Below are 17,459 nucleotides of genomic sequence, written 5' to 3'. Positions count from 1 at the left end.
AATCGCAAAGAAAAAGTTTGGTGCATTCTCTAGTCTGTAGAAGCCAGAGTTTTATTTATTAATTTATCTATTTTAGAGATGGGGTTTCACTGTATTGGCCAGGCTGGTCTCGAACTCCTGGACTCAAGTGATCCTCCCACCTCAGTCTCTCAGAGTGCTGCAATTAAAGGCATAAGCCATCATGTCCAGCTATTTATATCTTTACATCACCATACTGGCTAGCACACAGTAACTGGTGTTTGCCGAGTTAATCATCAGCTTATAGCTTATGGAAGAAACTATGATGTTTAAACGTTACTCTTATAGAGAAAAAATACTACACCATATAATTTTTAAACATTCTATTCTCTGACAGGTGAATATTCATGTTCTTAAAAACATGAGTGCATTAGCCCTAAGGATTCCATTATTGAATTTCTGTTTCAAAATACTAAAATCAGTAAAGAAATGAGTAAAGGATTACTATAATTCAAAAATATACAACCATTTAAAACCAAACTGTACCTTAGAGAACAGCAGTTTCTAAAATAGGTATAATTGACATAAATTTAATTTTTTAAATGGTTATTTGGAACAAATGTGGGTACTTTCTGGTTAAGATGGATTCATATACCTCTGAAAGTAAAATTTCACTTTGCAACTCTAACAGACATTATACATATCTAGATAAGAGTACAACCTGGTTTGACTCGCATCATGTGTCAGAAAATTTCACACAGAAGTGCAGATCTCGGGTTTGTCTTGAGAAAAAAAAGATGTGGCAACACTGGGTTGGTCTTAACACATAATAATAATTGGCTACAGCTGAGTAGGAACTGCCTCCTTTGGAGGGGGTGAGCCCTCGTCATCTACCGCAATCCTCACCACTCATTGTTTAAACTCAGTCGACCTCACCCAATAAAAGTTATCTGCTTAATTCGTGTAGGTGTTCAAATTTGGGAACCCTAAATTTGATAAAATGGCTACTCCATGGGGACTCATATGATGAGCCAGAACGATTCTACAAAATTTATTCTAATAACTCTACACAGATTTCATGGAGGAAGTGACCAGTGGTATAGGAGTTGGGAGCAGTACCGGTATTCAATAAACCTAGGTTTACATTCTGGTTCTGTGAATGACCAGCTGTCAGACTTTAGCTAAGTGGTTTTACCACCCAAGAAAATGGCTACAACAATTCTTGTTTTTTTCTAAGTACTCATTTAAGTCTGGAAAGAGAAGCTACAGTGGTAATGGGAAGTGCCAGGGATTCTAGACTGAATAATTTTGAACTTTAATTGAATACTTAATGAACAACTATAGTGTTAAGGAAGAATCTGACAAGGAGCTACACAAAAGAACTTGAGAATTAAATAAGGCAGCAGAAATGAAGATAGGTTATGGATACAGGAGATACTATGGAAGTCAGAATCTGCAGGAAGTAAAACGAATGCAATAGAAGGAACTGGGCTAATCTATAAATACTTGGTGCCACTAACAAAATTGGAAAGTTCCACATGAGATTCTTCCTTGAAAGAATCCTATTTTTTATTTCTTGCATTGTCTACTTACCACATTAAATATGCTTTAAAAAGTTAAGTTATATACAAATTACCATCGGAGTACAGTTCCAGGAAATTGATCTGAAGATCCTTTAACACTTAAAAAGCTGCAAAAATCAAACATGTACTGTAATAAACATTACATGTTTACTCTGTGTCCCAAACCAGAGATATAAAGAGGAATAAAATGTGGTCCATTCTTTTAAAGGGGCTTACAGACTAGCAGGGAAAGACATACAGAAGCATTAATAATTAGGTGAAATAATCAGTAACACAGGTACTCATCTCTAGCTGGGTGTATTTTTAAAAAATTACTAATTCAAAAAGAGAATCTATTAATGCATACATATGTAAAGGTTTATACAAGAATGGGAAAATGAATGAAAGAACCCCAAAGGTATTATTTTTCCTTTTATAAATCACTTCTCAAACCAACCCTTCACAAAGTCTTCCATTGTACTATACTTGCACTACTTTCAAGAATCAAGACAAGCTGGGTGCAGTGGCTCACGGCTGTAATCCCAGCACTTTGAGAGGCTGAGGCAGAAGGATCCCTTAAAGCCAGGAGTTTGAGACCAGCTTGGGCAACACAATGAGACTCCACATCTACAAAAAAATTTAAAAACTGGCTGTGCATGGTGGTGCATGCCTGCAGTCCTAGATACTCCAGAGGCTGAGGTGAGAGGCTAGCCTGAGCCCAGGAGTCTGAGGCTGCAGTGAGCCATGATCAAAACCACTGCACTCCAGCCTGGGTGACAAAGTGAGACCCTGTCTCTAAAAAAACTTAGAATTCTAAAAATTCTTAAAAAGAATCAAGAGAGAACTAAGTTACTTTTTCTTTTCTCTGTAACTTCCTTTCATCCAGCACAAGTAACTTTAGCCAGTATACTCTCAGCCTTTCTTGGTGTGGTAATCATTAACATTCTTTCTTTCTTTAAATAAGGACAAACAAATGCTTCTTCTTTAAAGAGCTGGAGTCTCCATTCCACTGACAGCTAAGATGAAGTATGAACTTAAAGAGCATTCCATAAACAGTAGGTTAGAAATGCAGATTTAAGAATGACATTTTATCAATAATTCCAAAACTATTTCAGTAACACATTTACTTTAAATACTCAAACAAGTACACATGGAACATACGTCTTAGGCTGCCGGTTTTCCATTACGGAGTCTTCTTTAACATATCCAGCCATTGCATAGCAGCCTTGTCTAGTATTTACAGCTGTAGCAACCTTAGGACAAAATAAGGGTTTAAAAAAAACAAAGAAAGTCATCCAATAAATTCTGTTTATCCAGAACCTAAATAACTATTTAAGTGTGCTGTTCATAAAGTTAACGATAACTTTAAGATCCTGAAATCCCCTGTAAATTAAGGAGAAAACTGTGCTTTTATGAGGTTTTGACCCATTTTAATTTTTGGAAGCAATCAGGAATTAGTTAACTAAGCTTGGTCAATTAATTATTAATAATCAATTATTAATTTTTAGTTAATTGACCAAAACACTTCATTCTACCATAACTCTAAAGCAAATACTAGCTATACTTTCAATTTTACTTTAAAAATTTTAGGCCAGGCATGAGGGCTCACGCCTGTAATCCTGGGACTTTGGGAGGCTGAGGCAGGTGGATCACCTGAGATCAGGAGTTCAACACCAGCCTGGCCAACATGGCAAAACCCCCTCTCCACAAAAAATACAAAAATTAACCACGCATGGTGGCGGGTGCCTGTAATCCCAGCTACTCGGGAGACTGAGGCAGGAGAATCACTTGAACCTGGAGGGGCAGGGTGCGGAGGTTGCAGTGAGCTAAGATTGCACCACTGCACTCCAGCCTGGGTGAAAGAGCTAGACCCTACTTCAAAAAAAAGGAATAAAAATTAGTAATATATGTTCAAAACTCTAAAATATTTAATTTAAAACTTTTTTTTTTTTTTTTTGAGACGGAGTCTCGCTCTGTCACCCAGGCTGGAGTGCAGTGGCATGATCTCGGCTCACTGCAAGCTCCGCCTCCCGGGTTCATGCCATTCTCCTGCCTCAGCCTCCCGAGTAGCTGGGACTACAGGCACCCGCCACTATGCCCGGCTAATTTTTTTGTATTTTTAGTAGAGACGGGGTTTCACCGTGTTAGCCAGGACAGTCTTGATCTCCTGACTTCATGATTCGCCCGTCTCAGCCTCCCAAAGTGCTGGGATTATAGGCTTGAGCGCCCGGCCAATTTAAAACTTTTTTAATCATGTGGTTCAATAGAATTCCTAAAGTCCACTGTGGCCCACAGACACTAGATGAAGAAAAATCCCTGCTCGAGACAGTGTTCAAGTAAAATGCAGTTAGAAATGGAAGAAAATTGGATAGTTCATGGTTGACTTTTTTCTGAGAACAGTTTTGTTATGTTCATTTATTTGAGGTCCTGTGGTCTCTGATTTTTCTCCACATATTTTAAAAGCCACTCAAGATCATGAACTGATACCTGAAAGAAAAATGAAGTAGGCAGAAGGAAATGCAACATCATTCTTCGGGTGCCTAAGTCCTGTATACTGGGCAAACTATCTCATTGAAACCTCACAATACAAGAAAGAAAGGAAAGGATATTAAGTAAAGCTCAAGTATGTCCTTTACCTTCACTCAATAAATTAAAGGATAAGCCACGATGTTAAACTATCTTTTTCTTTCTTTAAAATTTTAGATTCAGGGGGTACGTGTACAGGTTTGTGGCAAGGGTGTAGGGCATGATGCTAAGGTCTGGGCTTCCGTTGATCCCATGACCCAAACAGTGAGCACAGAACCCAACAGAAAGTTTTTCTGCCCTTGCCTCCCTTCCTCTCTCTAGCAGTCCCCAGTGTCTATTGTTTCCACGTTTATGTCCACATATGGCCAATGTTTAGCTCCCACTTGTAAGTGAAAATGTGGTACTTGATTTTCTGTTTCTGCATAATTTGCTTAGGATAATGGCCTTCAGCTGCATTCATGTTGCTGTAAACGACATTATTTCATTCTTTTTAATGGCTGCATAGTATTCTGTGGTGTATATGTACAACATTTTCTTTATTCAACCCACCAACGATGGGACACGTAGGCTGATTCCATGTATTTGCTATTGTGAATGATACTGTGATAACCATATGAGTACAGGTATCTTTTTGGTAGAATAATTTATTTTCCTTTGTGTATATATCCAGTAATAGAAGGGCTGAGTCAAATGATTGTTCTATTAGTTCTTTGAGAAATCTCCAAACTGCTTTCCACAGGGGCTGATTTGCATTCCCATCAACAGTCTATAAGCATTCTCTTTTCTCCACAACCTTGACAACATCTGTTAGTTTTCGACTTTTTAATAATAGCCATTCTGCTGTGAGATGGTATCTCATTGTGGTTTTGATTTGCATTTCTCTGATAAGTGATGTGAGCATTTTTTCATATTTGTTGTCTGCTTGTATGTCTTTTAAGAAGTGCCTGTTCATGTCCTTTAGCCCACTTTTTAATGGGGTTATCTGTTTCTTTTCCTGTTATTTAGGAAAATTTAACAAGAAAACTATAAGCTCTAAGTAAAGAAAACCTTAAAAAAAAAATCGCACCTGGCTAGAGGTCATAAAACAAGAACAACAAAAATGGAGAATCATACCAGGTTCCTGGAGACAAAGACTGAATCATCTAATATGAAATTAATACAATTCTAAAATACATATGGAAAAATATATTGTACAAAAACTGCAAAAACTTTAACATATAATTCAGCATAAATTTATTCCACCAATTACTAAGACTATTATAATGCTACTGTAATAATTAAAACACTGGATGCTAGCACAATAAATCAGTAGAACAAAGCCTTGAAACAGACCCAACTCTCTATGAGAACTTAATATAGAATACAAGTGGGATTTCAATTAAATGGAAGAAGGATTACTCAATAAAAGGTATGACAAAATCAGCCAATCATTCTGAAGAATAAAGGTATACCCGCACCTTACATCACATAAAATATAAAATAATTAAACATATACCTCCCTCCCTTTTTTTTTTCTTCAGATGGAGTTTCGCTCTTGTTGCCCAGGCTGGAGTGCAATAGTGTGATCTCGGCTCACTGCAACCTCCACCTCCTGGGTTCAAGCGATTCTCCTGCCTCAGCCTCCCAAGTATCTGGGATTACAGGCATGCACGACCATGTCTGGCTAATTTGGTATTTTTAGTAGAGATGGGGTTTCTCCATGTTAGTCAGGCTGTTCTCGACTCTTGACCTCATGTGATCCACCCACCTCAGCCTCCCGAAGAGCTGGGATTACAGGCATGAGCTTGGCCAACATACACTTTTTTAAAAAAACATAAGTATTGAAGATATATATGTAACTTTGAGTTAGGAAGGTCTGCCTAGTCAGAAAAAAAAAAAAAAAACAAAACAAAAAAAGAAAACCCACCTAGAATTCATGAAGCAGGGGTAAAAATGACTAGTTAAGAAACATTTCTGAATGGCTAAATGCAACAAAATCAAAAGTGAGAGGCTGGGAGAAAATCGTTACACAGGATGAAATGTTAATACTGCTATCACATAAAGTACTCTCACAACTTAGGAAAAAGACAGGCTGGATACAGTGGTTAATACCTGTAATCTCAGCACTTTGGGAGGCTGAAGCGGGACCAGCCTAGGCAACATAACAAGGATCCACCTCTTCCAAAAAAAAAAAAAATTATCTGGGTGCAGTGGTACTCCCCCGTAGTCCCATCTACTACTGGGCTGGTTGAGGTCGGAGGACTGCTTCAGCTGGAGAGGTTGAGGTTGCAGTGAGCTGTGATCACATCACTGCACTCCAGTGTGGGCAACAGAGCAAGACCCCGTCTCCAGAAAAAGCAAACAACAAACAAGTCAGGAAAAAGACAATTCAAAAGGAAAAGATCCAAAGGATCTGAAAAGATCTGTTAAAGATCCACACAGAAAAGGCACTGATAAGTCAAACATATGAAAAGTTGCTCAACTTCATTGGTCATGAGGGAATTACAATTTACAACAAGGAAACAGCCATTTTTTTTCACATCAAATTGCCAAAACACTAAAACAAATATAACAAGCCCAAAATATGAATTTATTTTGGAGTTAGAAATTACAGAATCTACTGATGGAGGTGAGGCTGAGGAATTGTACACAATTATAGTGAAACATTTTTTAAACTAAATGTTTATCAATAAAGAGATTAGTTAAGAAAATTATAGTGCTTATTTTCATGAGAATAGATGAATGTTGCTAAAAGAAACAAAGTAGACTACCAATTGTTATAGTCTCCCATTTTTGTGAAATATACATCTTTGGTGGGGAAGAGGATGTTCTTTCAAGGTTTCAAGTATCATGTACTTAAAACCATCGACTTGTGGCCATGTATTATTAATTTGGTTACTTTTAACAAATCTCACTGAACTGAATGGTATTTTAAGTCCCTTTTCCCAAAAAAATTGGGGTTTAAAAACTTAATTTCTATATACCTCCTAGTTCATTACACTTTGGCTTAGCATTTCATAATAAAAGGTTAATGCTATCATCAGCAGATTTGATGCAGGACATTTCTTCCAGATAGTTTAGGGAAGTATTGAATACACTGATTTAAAAGATTTTAAGTAAAAACTGCAGAAAGACTCTTAACTTGTAACGTATATAATAAAGGTTTTCTTTTGCCCCTACAGCTTGTCATTTAAATTTTATTTATGATGGTATTTTGCCTGCTTTTGTTGCTTGTAAATGAAAAACTGTGGTCACATTTAACAAGCATTTATTCTACAGTTTCTGATTTCTATTTGATATGCTTAGCAATGCTTTCCTATCCAAGATTATACAATTATCTGTATTTCTTTCTAGTTTATATTTCTAATTTTTATATTATTAATATTTCCAATTATGGGATTTTAGCATATGTTAATTATCTATTGATTGGATGATTTGTCCTTTCTTCATGGCCCAATGTATTTTAGACTCAGGTCCAAACGTTAATAAAATGCCAGTATTTCTAAAACAGCACCTAGGTATAATCCTACCCTTGAATAAAATCTGTCATTTTGCTGTGCAAAATTATAAAAAGATTAACCATTACCATCAATCAATAGCAGAGAAGGGATGTTATCAAAAACCATTCAACTATCAAAAATAAAGACTGTCAAATAAAAGGACATTCGCCCAAACTCAGAAATAAGAACAAAAGGATACCTATTAATCTTGAATGGATTTTAGGCTTACGTTTGAAATAAACAGCATTACCTAGGCGTTCGAAGTTAAAGATGAATTATAAGTCTAACGTGAATACAGGCACCTAAATCTTACTTTTTTGGGGAAGCTACCTCATTCAAATGTAATAAACTATATTCCTCAAATATTCCATAAATTCAGACTTCACTAAATTTAAACTAGATTCTTCCATTCTCTGAATATCTTATTCCAAATAAATATTAGGTAATAATACAAATCTAAAGTTTAAAAAGAGTGGTAACAATTTCAGGAAGGTTTCTTGAATGACTTCTTTCAATAAGGCCCAGCTCACCAGTGTGTCTGAAGAATGCGAATATAGTCACTTGTCAGTTACCTGGGCTAACAGTAGGTGGGTGAGGGGATGAGGGAATAAGAATGGAAGATGGGACAGGTCACTTATCTCTAAAAGTAAAAGGTTCTTAGAACAAAACTAGTCAATGATACAAAATAGACTTATCACAACTTTAAAATCAAAATTAGTATTTGTAAACACACTATTAACACTCCCACACATTATCCAAAATCCCAAAAATAATACAAGTATAATGATTTAAGAATATTAAATGTGAAATCATTTGCCAAGTCTTTTTTTTTTTTTAAATATTAGAACAGGACGGATATGGACACAGACAGTTCCAGCTGCCTCCTCCTTTCCTTTCCCTTCACTTATTCTTCACCCACAAGACTGAATCCATCAGGGATCTACCACCACAACCACAGGAGGAGGGTTCACTTCGTCTTAACCACATAGCCAGCCATGTTTAAGGAGCCCCACATCAAAAAAAAAAAAAAAAGGGAAGAGGTTAAGAATTTCCCACAAAATAGGCAGCTTCTAATATGTAATTTTTGGTTACAATTTAAACTTCCATTAATTACAATATACGGTTTGGGTTTTCTTAAACCATATTTAAGCTGCAAGCCAGCTCATTCAAACCTAAACAATGAAGGGTTATTTTAGTAGTCTGGAAGCTTAGAGAGAACTTTTACATAATTCAGATTTGATTCTTAGCAATCCTAGGAGATAAGACAGAGCAGGTATTATATCCATCTCACAAATGAGAAAACCCAGCCTAGACTGACAGAATGAGAACTGCATTCTAGGTCTTGTGCCTCCATAGGGTCTGCCACACTTCCACAGAAAACAAATGATACAAAGCCTTATCATCTGATTTATCCAGTAAAACATTAAGAATTTACAGCTTGGCCGGGCGCGGTGGCTCATGCCTGTAATCCCAGCACTTTGGGAGGCCAAGGTGGGCTGATCACGAGGTCAGGAGATCGAGACCATCCTGGCTAATACGGTGAAACCCCCTCTCTACTAAAATACTAAAAATTAGCCAGGCGTGGTGGCACACACCTGTAGTCCCAGCTACTCGGGAGGCTGAGGCAGGAGAATCACTTGAACCTGAGAGGTGGAGGTTGCAGTGAGCCAAGATTGGGTCGCTGCACTCCAGCCTGGAGGACAGTGAGACTCCGACTCAAAACAAAAAAAAAGAATTAACAGCTTGAGTCAACTTTGCAGGAACATACTATATAAACTGAACTACACTTACAAGTGTATTAAATGAATAGGATATCAAGTAAATTGTATTTTACATCCTTAATTTGATCTCATTCTTATGGACAGATTTCAGTCTTAATGGAATTGGTTTTTAGTGCTTCTGAAGTAAAAATTTTCGGCAGTAGTTTTGCTTCTCTACCTTGTTAGAGAATGGCATCTCCACAAATGTATATTTGATGACATACAAAGGTTGACGGGCAGGCAGAGTTCAAAATTTGCTGCATGGATTGGTGGGCAAAACAGGGTCTAGAGTTTTTAAAGGAATATACACCATTAAAATAAACAAAAGACATAATTTTCCACAGAAGTCACCAAAGAATCAAAATATGTAGGCCAATAAGTGCATGACTTTAGCCTTTTATTTTTCCTGGTCACTTTAAACAATTATAAAATGGATAGAAAAAGTTTCATCTTTTGTTAGGTTTGCTTAAAGATTCAGCAGCAAAATGCAAGTTTTTAGCTTTTTGTTTTGTTTTTTTTGAGACGGAGTCTTGCTCTGTCGCCAGACTGGAGCGCAGTGGTGCAATCCTGGCTCACCGCAGCCTCCAACTCCCAGGTTCAAACAATTCTCCTGCTTCAGGCTACCAAGAAGCTGGGACTACAGGTGTGCGCCACCAGGCCCAGCTAATTTTTGTATTTTTAGTAGAGACGGGTTTCCCCATGTTGGCCAGGATGGTCTCAATCTCTTGATCTCTTGATCTGCCCGCCTCATTCTCCAAAAGTGCTGGGGTTACAGGTGTCAGCCACCATGCCCAGCCAAGTTTTTAATTTCTAACTAGCAGCATGTTTTACTACTGTAGTATTTTTACCATTAACATTAGGTTGTGATATGTTTCATCTGAAAAATTATAAAACTTACCTCACAATCAGGGCATACAATTGTGGTGCATTCTTCAGTCATTAACAAGCATAGTTCACAAAAAGCATGTCCACATTGAAGTTCACAGTGGTGACCTATTCATGAAATTCTTAATTATTATTTTGATGACTATTATTATTGCAACAGGGTCTTGCTCTGTTGCCCAGCCTGGAGTGCAGTGGCACCAGCTCACTGCGGCCTCCACCTCTGGGGCTCAAGGGATCCTCCTACTTCAGCTTCCCAAGTAGCTGGGACTACAGGTGTGTTCCAATACACCCGGCTAATTTTACTGATGAAATTCTATTGTGATTAAACTGCCCACGGTGTGTTAATGTTGAATGGGCAATACTGATCAAAGGGAAATTCAAAGAGGATCCTACTGTACAGGAAAAGATACCTACTAGAGTTTGAAATGGTTGACTTACTGAATATAAATCAGGAGTAACCAACTATACAGGTCAGAAGGAAGAAAAATCAAGAAGAAAAACCAAGAAGAGCTATGTAATAGCAACTGCATTAATTCAGATAGCTATTTTGTACCTAGAATACTTTGAATCTGCCATATCTTATAATTATACAAAGTGCTCTGACACATTTTATTTTGTTATTTGTAAATATTACAGTTAAATGGGCTAGAGATGAAATAGCATTTTGGAGATTTGGTTAACTAAATGGTATAATCCAGACTCCAATCTAGTTCTCTTTCCAAGTCTAACATTCTACCTGACTGACCATACTGCCATCTACTACTTTATATTTCCCATCCTGTGAAGAGGTCAAGAAGGGCCAAAACGGTGGCCAAAATGAGACACTGGCAAGACCGTGCTCTTAGAATTACTTAAGACATTGGAAAGGCCAGAAGCCAGATGCTACTATTATCACACACCCACAACTCACAAACTTAGCATTTATGAAAGGAAATATCATAACTTGATTGAAAACCTAATATCATGATTAAATGCTCTAAGAATTTGAAGTTTATAATAAACAACATTTGTTTTAGCTACATAATTTCAAAAGCGTCATTTTTTAAGTTTTGCAAGAAAACAAAAAGGGAAAAAAGCTAGATAAAAATCAGTCATCTTTTACTAGCAAAATAATTACAGAGTTCTTGCTGAATTATAATAATTGCATTAATTTTATTTATTTATTCATTCATTCATTCAGAGATGGACCACGATCTCGGTTCACTGTCAATTCCACCTCCTGAGTTCACGCGATTCTCCTGCCTCAGCCTCCGGAGTAGCTGAGATTACAGGTGTGCGCCAGCATGCCTGGCTAATTTTTTTTTTATTTTTAGTAAAGATGGAGTTTCCCCATGTTACCCAGGCTGGTCTTGATCTCCTGACCTCAAGTGATCCACCCACCTAGGCCTCCCAAAGTGCTGGAACTACAGGCGTGAGCCACTGTGCCCGGCCTTGCATTTATTTTATTTTTTAAAAAACTTTACAAGTTTCCCAGCCAACTGAAATACCTGAAACTTTCTTACAACCATGGTAAATTTTAAAGCCCTATTTAACTTCCAGAGATAACATCGCCAAAGAAATAAAAACACTTATCTGTTACTATAAAATTTCTGATACTGAATAACTCAAAATAACTTGTGGTATATTACACCTTAAAAAGCACTTTCAGGATTCTATACACATAACCACTACTTCTCCAACTTAGTTTTTCTAAGCATAATACTAATGTATGAAAGAAGTACTCATTTTAAAAGGTTGTGTTCTAGAACTTTATTCCATAATTCTAATTTCATTCAAAAATGGAGATTTTCTACGTAACAGTAGCAGTGATCAAACCCCAAGTAGGAGAAACTTGGTTCTCCACTGAAATCACAACTTTTTCTGTAGAGGCTCACATCTCAGAGTCCATCTTGACAAGAATGAGAAAACTGATCGAAAGACCCTAACTTTTAAAGTATAAACAATTACACCAGGTAATATGAATTTCCAGTAGCTCCAGGTATTTTAAGTTACATTAAAATAACTTGAATCAGCTGGGCGCGGTGGCTCACGCCTGTAATCCCAGCACTCTGGGAGGCCAAGATTGGCGGATCACCAGGTCAGGAAATCGAGACCATCCTGGCTAACACGGTGAAACCCTGTCTCTACTAAATATACAAAAAATTAGCTGGGCGTGGTGGCGGGAGCCTGCACTCCCAGCTATTTGGGAGGCTGAGGGCAGGAGAATGGCGTGAACCCGGGAAGTGCAGCTTTCAGTGAGCAGAGATCGCGCCACTGCACTCCAGCCTGGGTGACAGAGCAAGACTCCATCTCAAAGAAAAAAAAAAAACTAATAAAGAAATAAAAAACCTGAACCTGTGATCATTTGAGTAGATTACAGATGAACAGACCAATAGTAATGCAGTGTATTTTTCCCTTCACGTATAAAGACACACACACACACACACACACACACACACACACACACACACACACCCCCCACAAGGTGCACAAAAGAAACTATCATTTTCCAAACAGTGCTTTAGGCCAATGTGAGCCATAATGTAAAAAACAAACAAAACACCACAGAAACAAAAAAAAACGCTAACAACAAAATCCAAAACCATTTCACAGTGGTTTACTTGTTACTCCTACAACAAAAACTACACAAGAAAATCAACTTTCGTTCCTTCTTCATGACAAAACAATGGGCTACAACTTACGTCTACTTTTGCATGAACCCGCTAACCTGCCGTGTGAGGGGTAGATTAAAGCCACCCAGGCCCCCATCCTCCCGGCTGGAGGGTCGATGAGGCCTGGATGGGGAAGTGGAGAAAGCCGTGAAAGGTGCCAGGTGCCGCCCTAACCAACCCAAACACGTCCCTTTTGGGGCAGCTGCAGGAGGCCTGTGACGCAGTTTCCGGGACACCAGGATTGGATGCAGCTGAGCAAGCCTCACGCGCCCATCAGCTCACCTGGCCCCCAGCCCTCCCTCCAGGCTGCCTCCCCGCTAGGTGGGCCCTTGGGTTCCTCACCGGATGCTCTGGATACCCTCCTTCCACACCTGGTGCACTGGATTTCAGCGGCACCCCAGTGCTGACTCTTCCTCCCCATCCGCTGGTAGGCAGACCGGGAAGGCCCAGTCTTCGAAGGCTCTGCCGCCATCGCTGTCTTCTTCTTCTGGAACAACCGCCGAGTGCTAGTCCCGGCAGCCCTCGCGGCAGCAACCAATCATTGGAGGCCAGCACCTGCAGCTAGCCAAACAGTGGGCCGGGAGGTTAAAGCCCGCCCCCAAGCTTGCTCCTGATAGGGCTGGGGCTGTTTTCCGTTATCCTGGGAGGTACCACTCCTAGAAGGGGCGCCTTGTGGCCGTTAAGGGCAGTTCACTTTTACATTCTACCCGAAGAGTCACCACTTTAGCGCCTTTAGTCATCACAAATTAAAATGTCGCATATTATTACTTACATTGTGAGTGACTTTATAAATAATAATCATCTGTATTGAAGCAGTCCCCTTTCCCTATTATGTGTCAGGGCCAGAAGCCCTAAACCTGTGTGCTGGGGGCATCCAGGGCTTGGCTAATAGGAGCTGGAGTGGAGAAGCTCATCAGTAGCCATTGATGGGGTAGATGCAGTGAACGCTTTCAAATTAAGGAGTGCTCATCATTACTAACTGCTGTTGAGCCTAGTAACATACAAGGCAGAGGGCCGAGAGTGGTTGGGGATGTTAAGAATGTATGAACTAACAGGTTTCTGCTTGAGAGGTATAGAACTCCATTTTTAAAAACCCAGTAACTTCCGCCAAAATAGCTAAGTGTTATATGCCTGACGTGTGTTAGAGATAATAAGAATTACTGCCTTCTGGGCCGGGCTCGGTGGCTCACGCCTGTAATCCCAGCCCTTTGGGAGGCCCAGGCAGGCAGATCACGAGCTCAGTAGATCAAGACCATCCTGGCTAACATGGTGAAACCCCATCTCTACTAAAAATAAAAATAAAAATAAAAATTAGCCAGGAGTGGCGGTGGGCGCCTGTAGTCCCAGCTACTCAGGAAGCTGAGGCAGGAGAATGGCGTGAACCCGGGAGGCGGAGCTTGCAGTGAGTTGAGATCGCGCCACTGCACTCCAGCCTGGGCGACAGAGCGAGACTCCATCTCAAAAACAAACAAGCAAAAGAATTACTGCCTTCTGAAGAAATGAAGTCAGTATGGTCTACGGTGGTATGAAAAGTCTTCCTAGAGGATATAGGGTTTGCACTAGACCTTACGACGTAGGTAGTACTTACAGGAGTAAACAAGAAATAAGGGATTTGAAGAATAAAGACCACATCAGCGAGGGAAGGTAGATGCGAGGGAAGGTAGATGGAAGACACAGTGGCTTCTTGAGAATTTAAAGACCATTTAGCCAGAGTATGAGTTTCCTTAAAGTAAGCTTCTTTGGAGAGGTATGTCAGGGAAGAATTTCAGAGAATCTCGAGTGTCAGGCTGAGGAGTTTGAACTCTACTCTTTAAGCATAGAGTGCATGACACGTTTTGTGAGCAAGGAATGAAGTAATCTGGTAGAAAGGTGGCAGGTGTATTTCAAACAAAACACCTGGAGGTGGCACAGTTGCCTTTTGCTGCTAAGAATAAAGCTTGCCCATATTCCTCATTTTCTTTTTTTTTTTTTTTTTTTTTTCTTTTTTTTAAGACGGAGTTTGCTCTGTCGCCCAGACTGGAGTGCAGTGGTGCAGTATCAGTGCACTGCAACCTCTACTGCCCAGGTTCGAGTGATTCCCCTGGCTCAGCCTCCCACCTAAGTAGCTGGGACATCAGGTGCGCACCACCACATCTGGCTAATTTTTTGTATTTTAGTAGAGATGGGGCTTCACCATGTTGGCCAGGATGGTCTTGGATCTCCTGACATCTTGATCCGCCCACCTCAGCCTCCCAAAGTGCTAGGATTACAGGCGTGAGCCACCATGCCCAGCCAAATGTAAGTTGTTTTTGATAGTGGACATCTATCAACTCTAACTTCTATTTCTTTTTTATTTTGCCTAGTCATGGTAAAGGTGCTTGCTCCAAAAATCAATCTTTTCTTCTTTGGCTCACAGAACCCAGAGATACAATATACAAATACCATATGCAATGGTACTAAAATTTAGTGGTTAATCCCTGGTAGCTCACTAAAAGGGCTATCACTTCTTCAACCTTTGTGCTTTGTATTGGGTGAGGTTCAGGTTACTAAGTGCTCTGAGACAAACTGATCTCCTGTATCAGCTTCCAATTAGAACCTTCTTCTTACACCAGCCATTGATGTCATATCTATGGTGTATCTGTTTTTAAAATGTTTTTCAGATATCCTCATTATTATAACAGAAGTTATTAGTCATGATGTCTATGATCATAAAAAGTGTTTATATTATAGCATGATAACGCATGGAACAATTGATTATAAAATAAATATGGTAAAAACTTGAGGTGGGTGGTCAGACACCAGGGGAATCAATAAAGAATAAAGGGCAGATGGAAAGAGGCAAAGAGTGGGGAATGAAATGATCTTCCTGGAAAGTTTTATTAATCCATTCTCACACTGCTATAAAGAAATACCTGGAACTGGGTAATTTATGAATAAAGGAGTTTTAATCGGCTCATGGTTATGCAGGCTTTACAGGAAGCATAGTGGCTTCTTCCGGGGAGGCCCCAGGCAACTTACTATCATGGTGGAAAGTGAGGGGAAGCTGGTGTGTCTTACATGGTGGCAGCAGGAGGAAGACCTCATGAGAACACTATCAGGAGACAGCACCAAAGGGGTGGTGCTAAACCTTTCATGAAGAATCCACCCCCATGATCCAATCACCTGCACCAGGCCCCAACTCCAAGGTTGGGGATTACAATTCCACATGAGATTTGGGTGGGGACACTAATCCAAACTATATAAAAAGCGAAACATCAGAGCAGGAGGGGATGTTTTATGTTCACAGAACTGCCCAACTAGAGAAGAGGAAATACAGAAAGCATTGTCATTCAAAATTTTATTTTGAGAACATTTATAGAAATACTATATAACAAAATATCCTCTAAAATATTTCTGCTCATAAATTTTTCCAACTATTATATGTTCTTTAAACTTCAGAATATTGTTGGCCGGGCACAGTGACTCATGCCTGTAATCTCAGCACTTTGGGAGGGGAGGCCGATGGATTGCCTGAGGTCAGGAGTTTGAGACCAGCCTGGCTAACATGGTGAAATCCTGTCTGTATTAAAAATACAAAAATTAACCGGGCATGGTGGCACACACCTGTAGTCCCACCTACTCGTGAGGCTGAGGCAGCAGACTTGCTTCAACCTGGGAGGCAGAGGTTGCAGTGAGCCAAAATCACACCACTGCACTACAGCCTGGGTGACAGAGTGAAACTCCGTCTCAAGAAAAAAAAAAAAAGGAATAATATTGTCTTGGCAGAGTCCTGAATATGATTATATGCTTATCGAGTACTGTAGAATTTCAGCATGGGATTTATAGTTAGGAAGAATAAAGCACAGATGGAGAGGGATGAAAGGTGTGAATCAAGGACCTTTCTGTATTTCTTTTACTACCTTTTTTCCCAGAATCTAACACAGAAGATATGAATTCGCCATTTCATTGTGGAACACGGCTTTCATTCTTGTTCTGGGACGTGGCAGCAATCATTCTTCAATTAGATCTAAATGATTGAGTTGCAAGGTGAACTGTCTTGGTGGCTAATTCATCTTCCCTCATCTCCAGCACCCTCTTTTCCCAATATCAAGCCATGTTCTTTTGTAAGGAACTGTATCTACCGTCAAGTGGCCTGGAAATTAAGAGGTCCAGTGTGTCTTCCAAGTCCTTGTTTCTATTTGGTATCATGATGTCTTTCACTGCTACCCCACCGATCTGTTTTCCAAGGCTATACAGAGGAGGACTGCAAAAATGAAGGGAATGGCAGAACAATGTTACATATGGGGGAAGGCTTCGGTCGATTTTAAGTTATTCAGGAACTAGTTTTCTAGCTAATGGGTTGTCAAATTCTTTGCATCAGAAGCTTTTATCTGGTTGGTAGCTTTTAGGTGAGCTCTGTACTGACTAGCAATGGAAAGGGAACAGATGCCACAAGGACCTGCTTGAAAACCAACATCAACCTCCAGAAGTGGATCTGAGTGGTTTGATTTATGCCCATGACATACCCAAGTCTGGAGAAAGTAAGTTCAAAGGAGGACAAAAATGTATGTAAACTGAGCAATAAAGGAAAAAAAAAAAACCAACATAATTCAAAGTATACATTTTTTGGCTTTACTATGACTTCCACAGACACAGAAAACAAAACAAGGAAGAATTATG

At 39.4% G+C, this 17,459-nt stretch overlaps 1 protein-coding gene across 2 annotated transcripts in view; it reads right to left on the bottom strand.

Annotated features, from left to right (window-relative positions):
- The window catches only part of RNF17 (ring finger protein 17), a 118,548-nt gene extending 105,210 nt beyond the window's left edge, over nt 1-13,338 (bottom strand). For both annotated transcript variants that reach the window (XM_011999939.1, XM_011999940.1), the window contains exons 1-3: nt 13,164-13,338; nt 10,184-10,278; nt 2,682-2,773 (exon numbers count right to left, since the gene is read on the bottom strand). In XM_011999939.1, coding sequence (XP_011855329.1) covers nt 2,682-2,773; nt 10,184-10,278; nt 13,164-13,293 — 317 coding nt within the window. In that variant the 5' untranslated portion in view covers nt 13,294-13,338. The remainder of the gene's footprint in view (nt 1-2,681; nt 2,774-10,183; nt 10,279-13,163) is intronic.
- Nucleotides 13,339-17,459: the final 4,121 nt, after the last annotated feature.

Source organism: Mandrillus leucophaeus, unplaced genomic scaffold, assembly GCF_000951045.1.
Source record: "Mandrillus leucophaeus isolate KB7577 unplaced genomic scaffold, Mleu.le_1.0 Scaffold61, whole genome shotgun sequence".
Taxonomy (NCBI): Eukaryota; Metazoa; Chordata; class Mammalia; order Primates; family Cercopithecidae; genus Mandrillus; species Mandrillus leucophaeus.
This window is presented reverse-complemented; position numbering and strand designations above follow the sequence as displayed.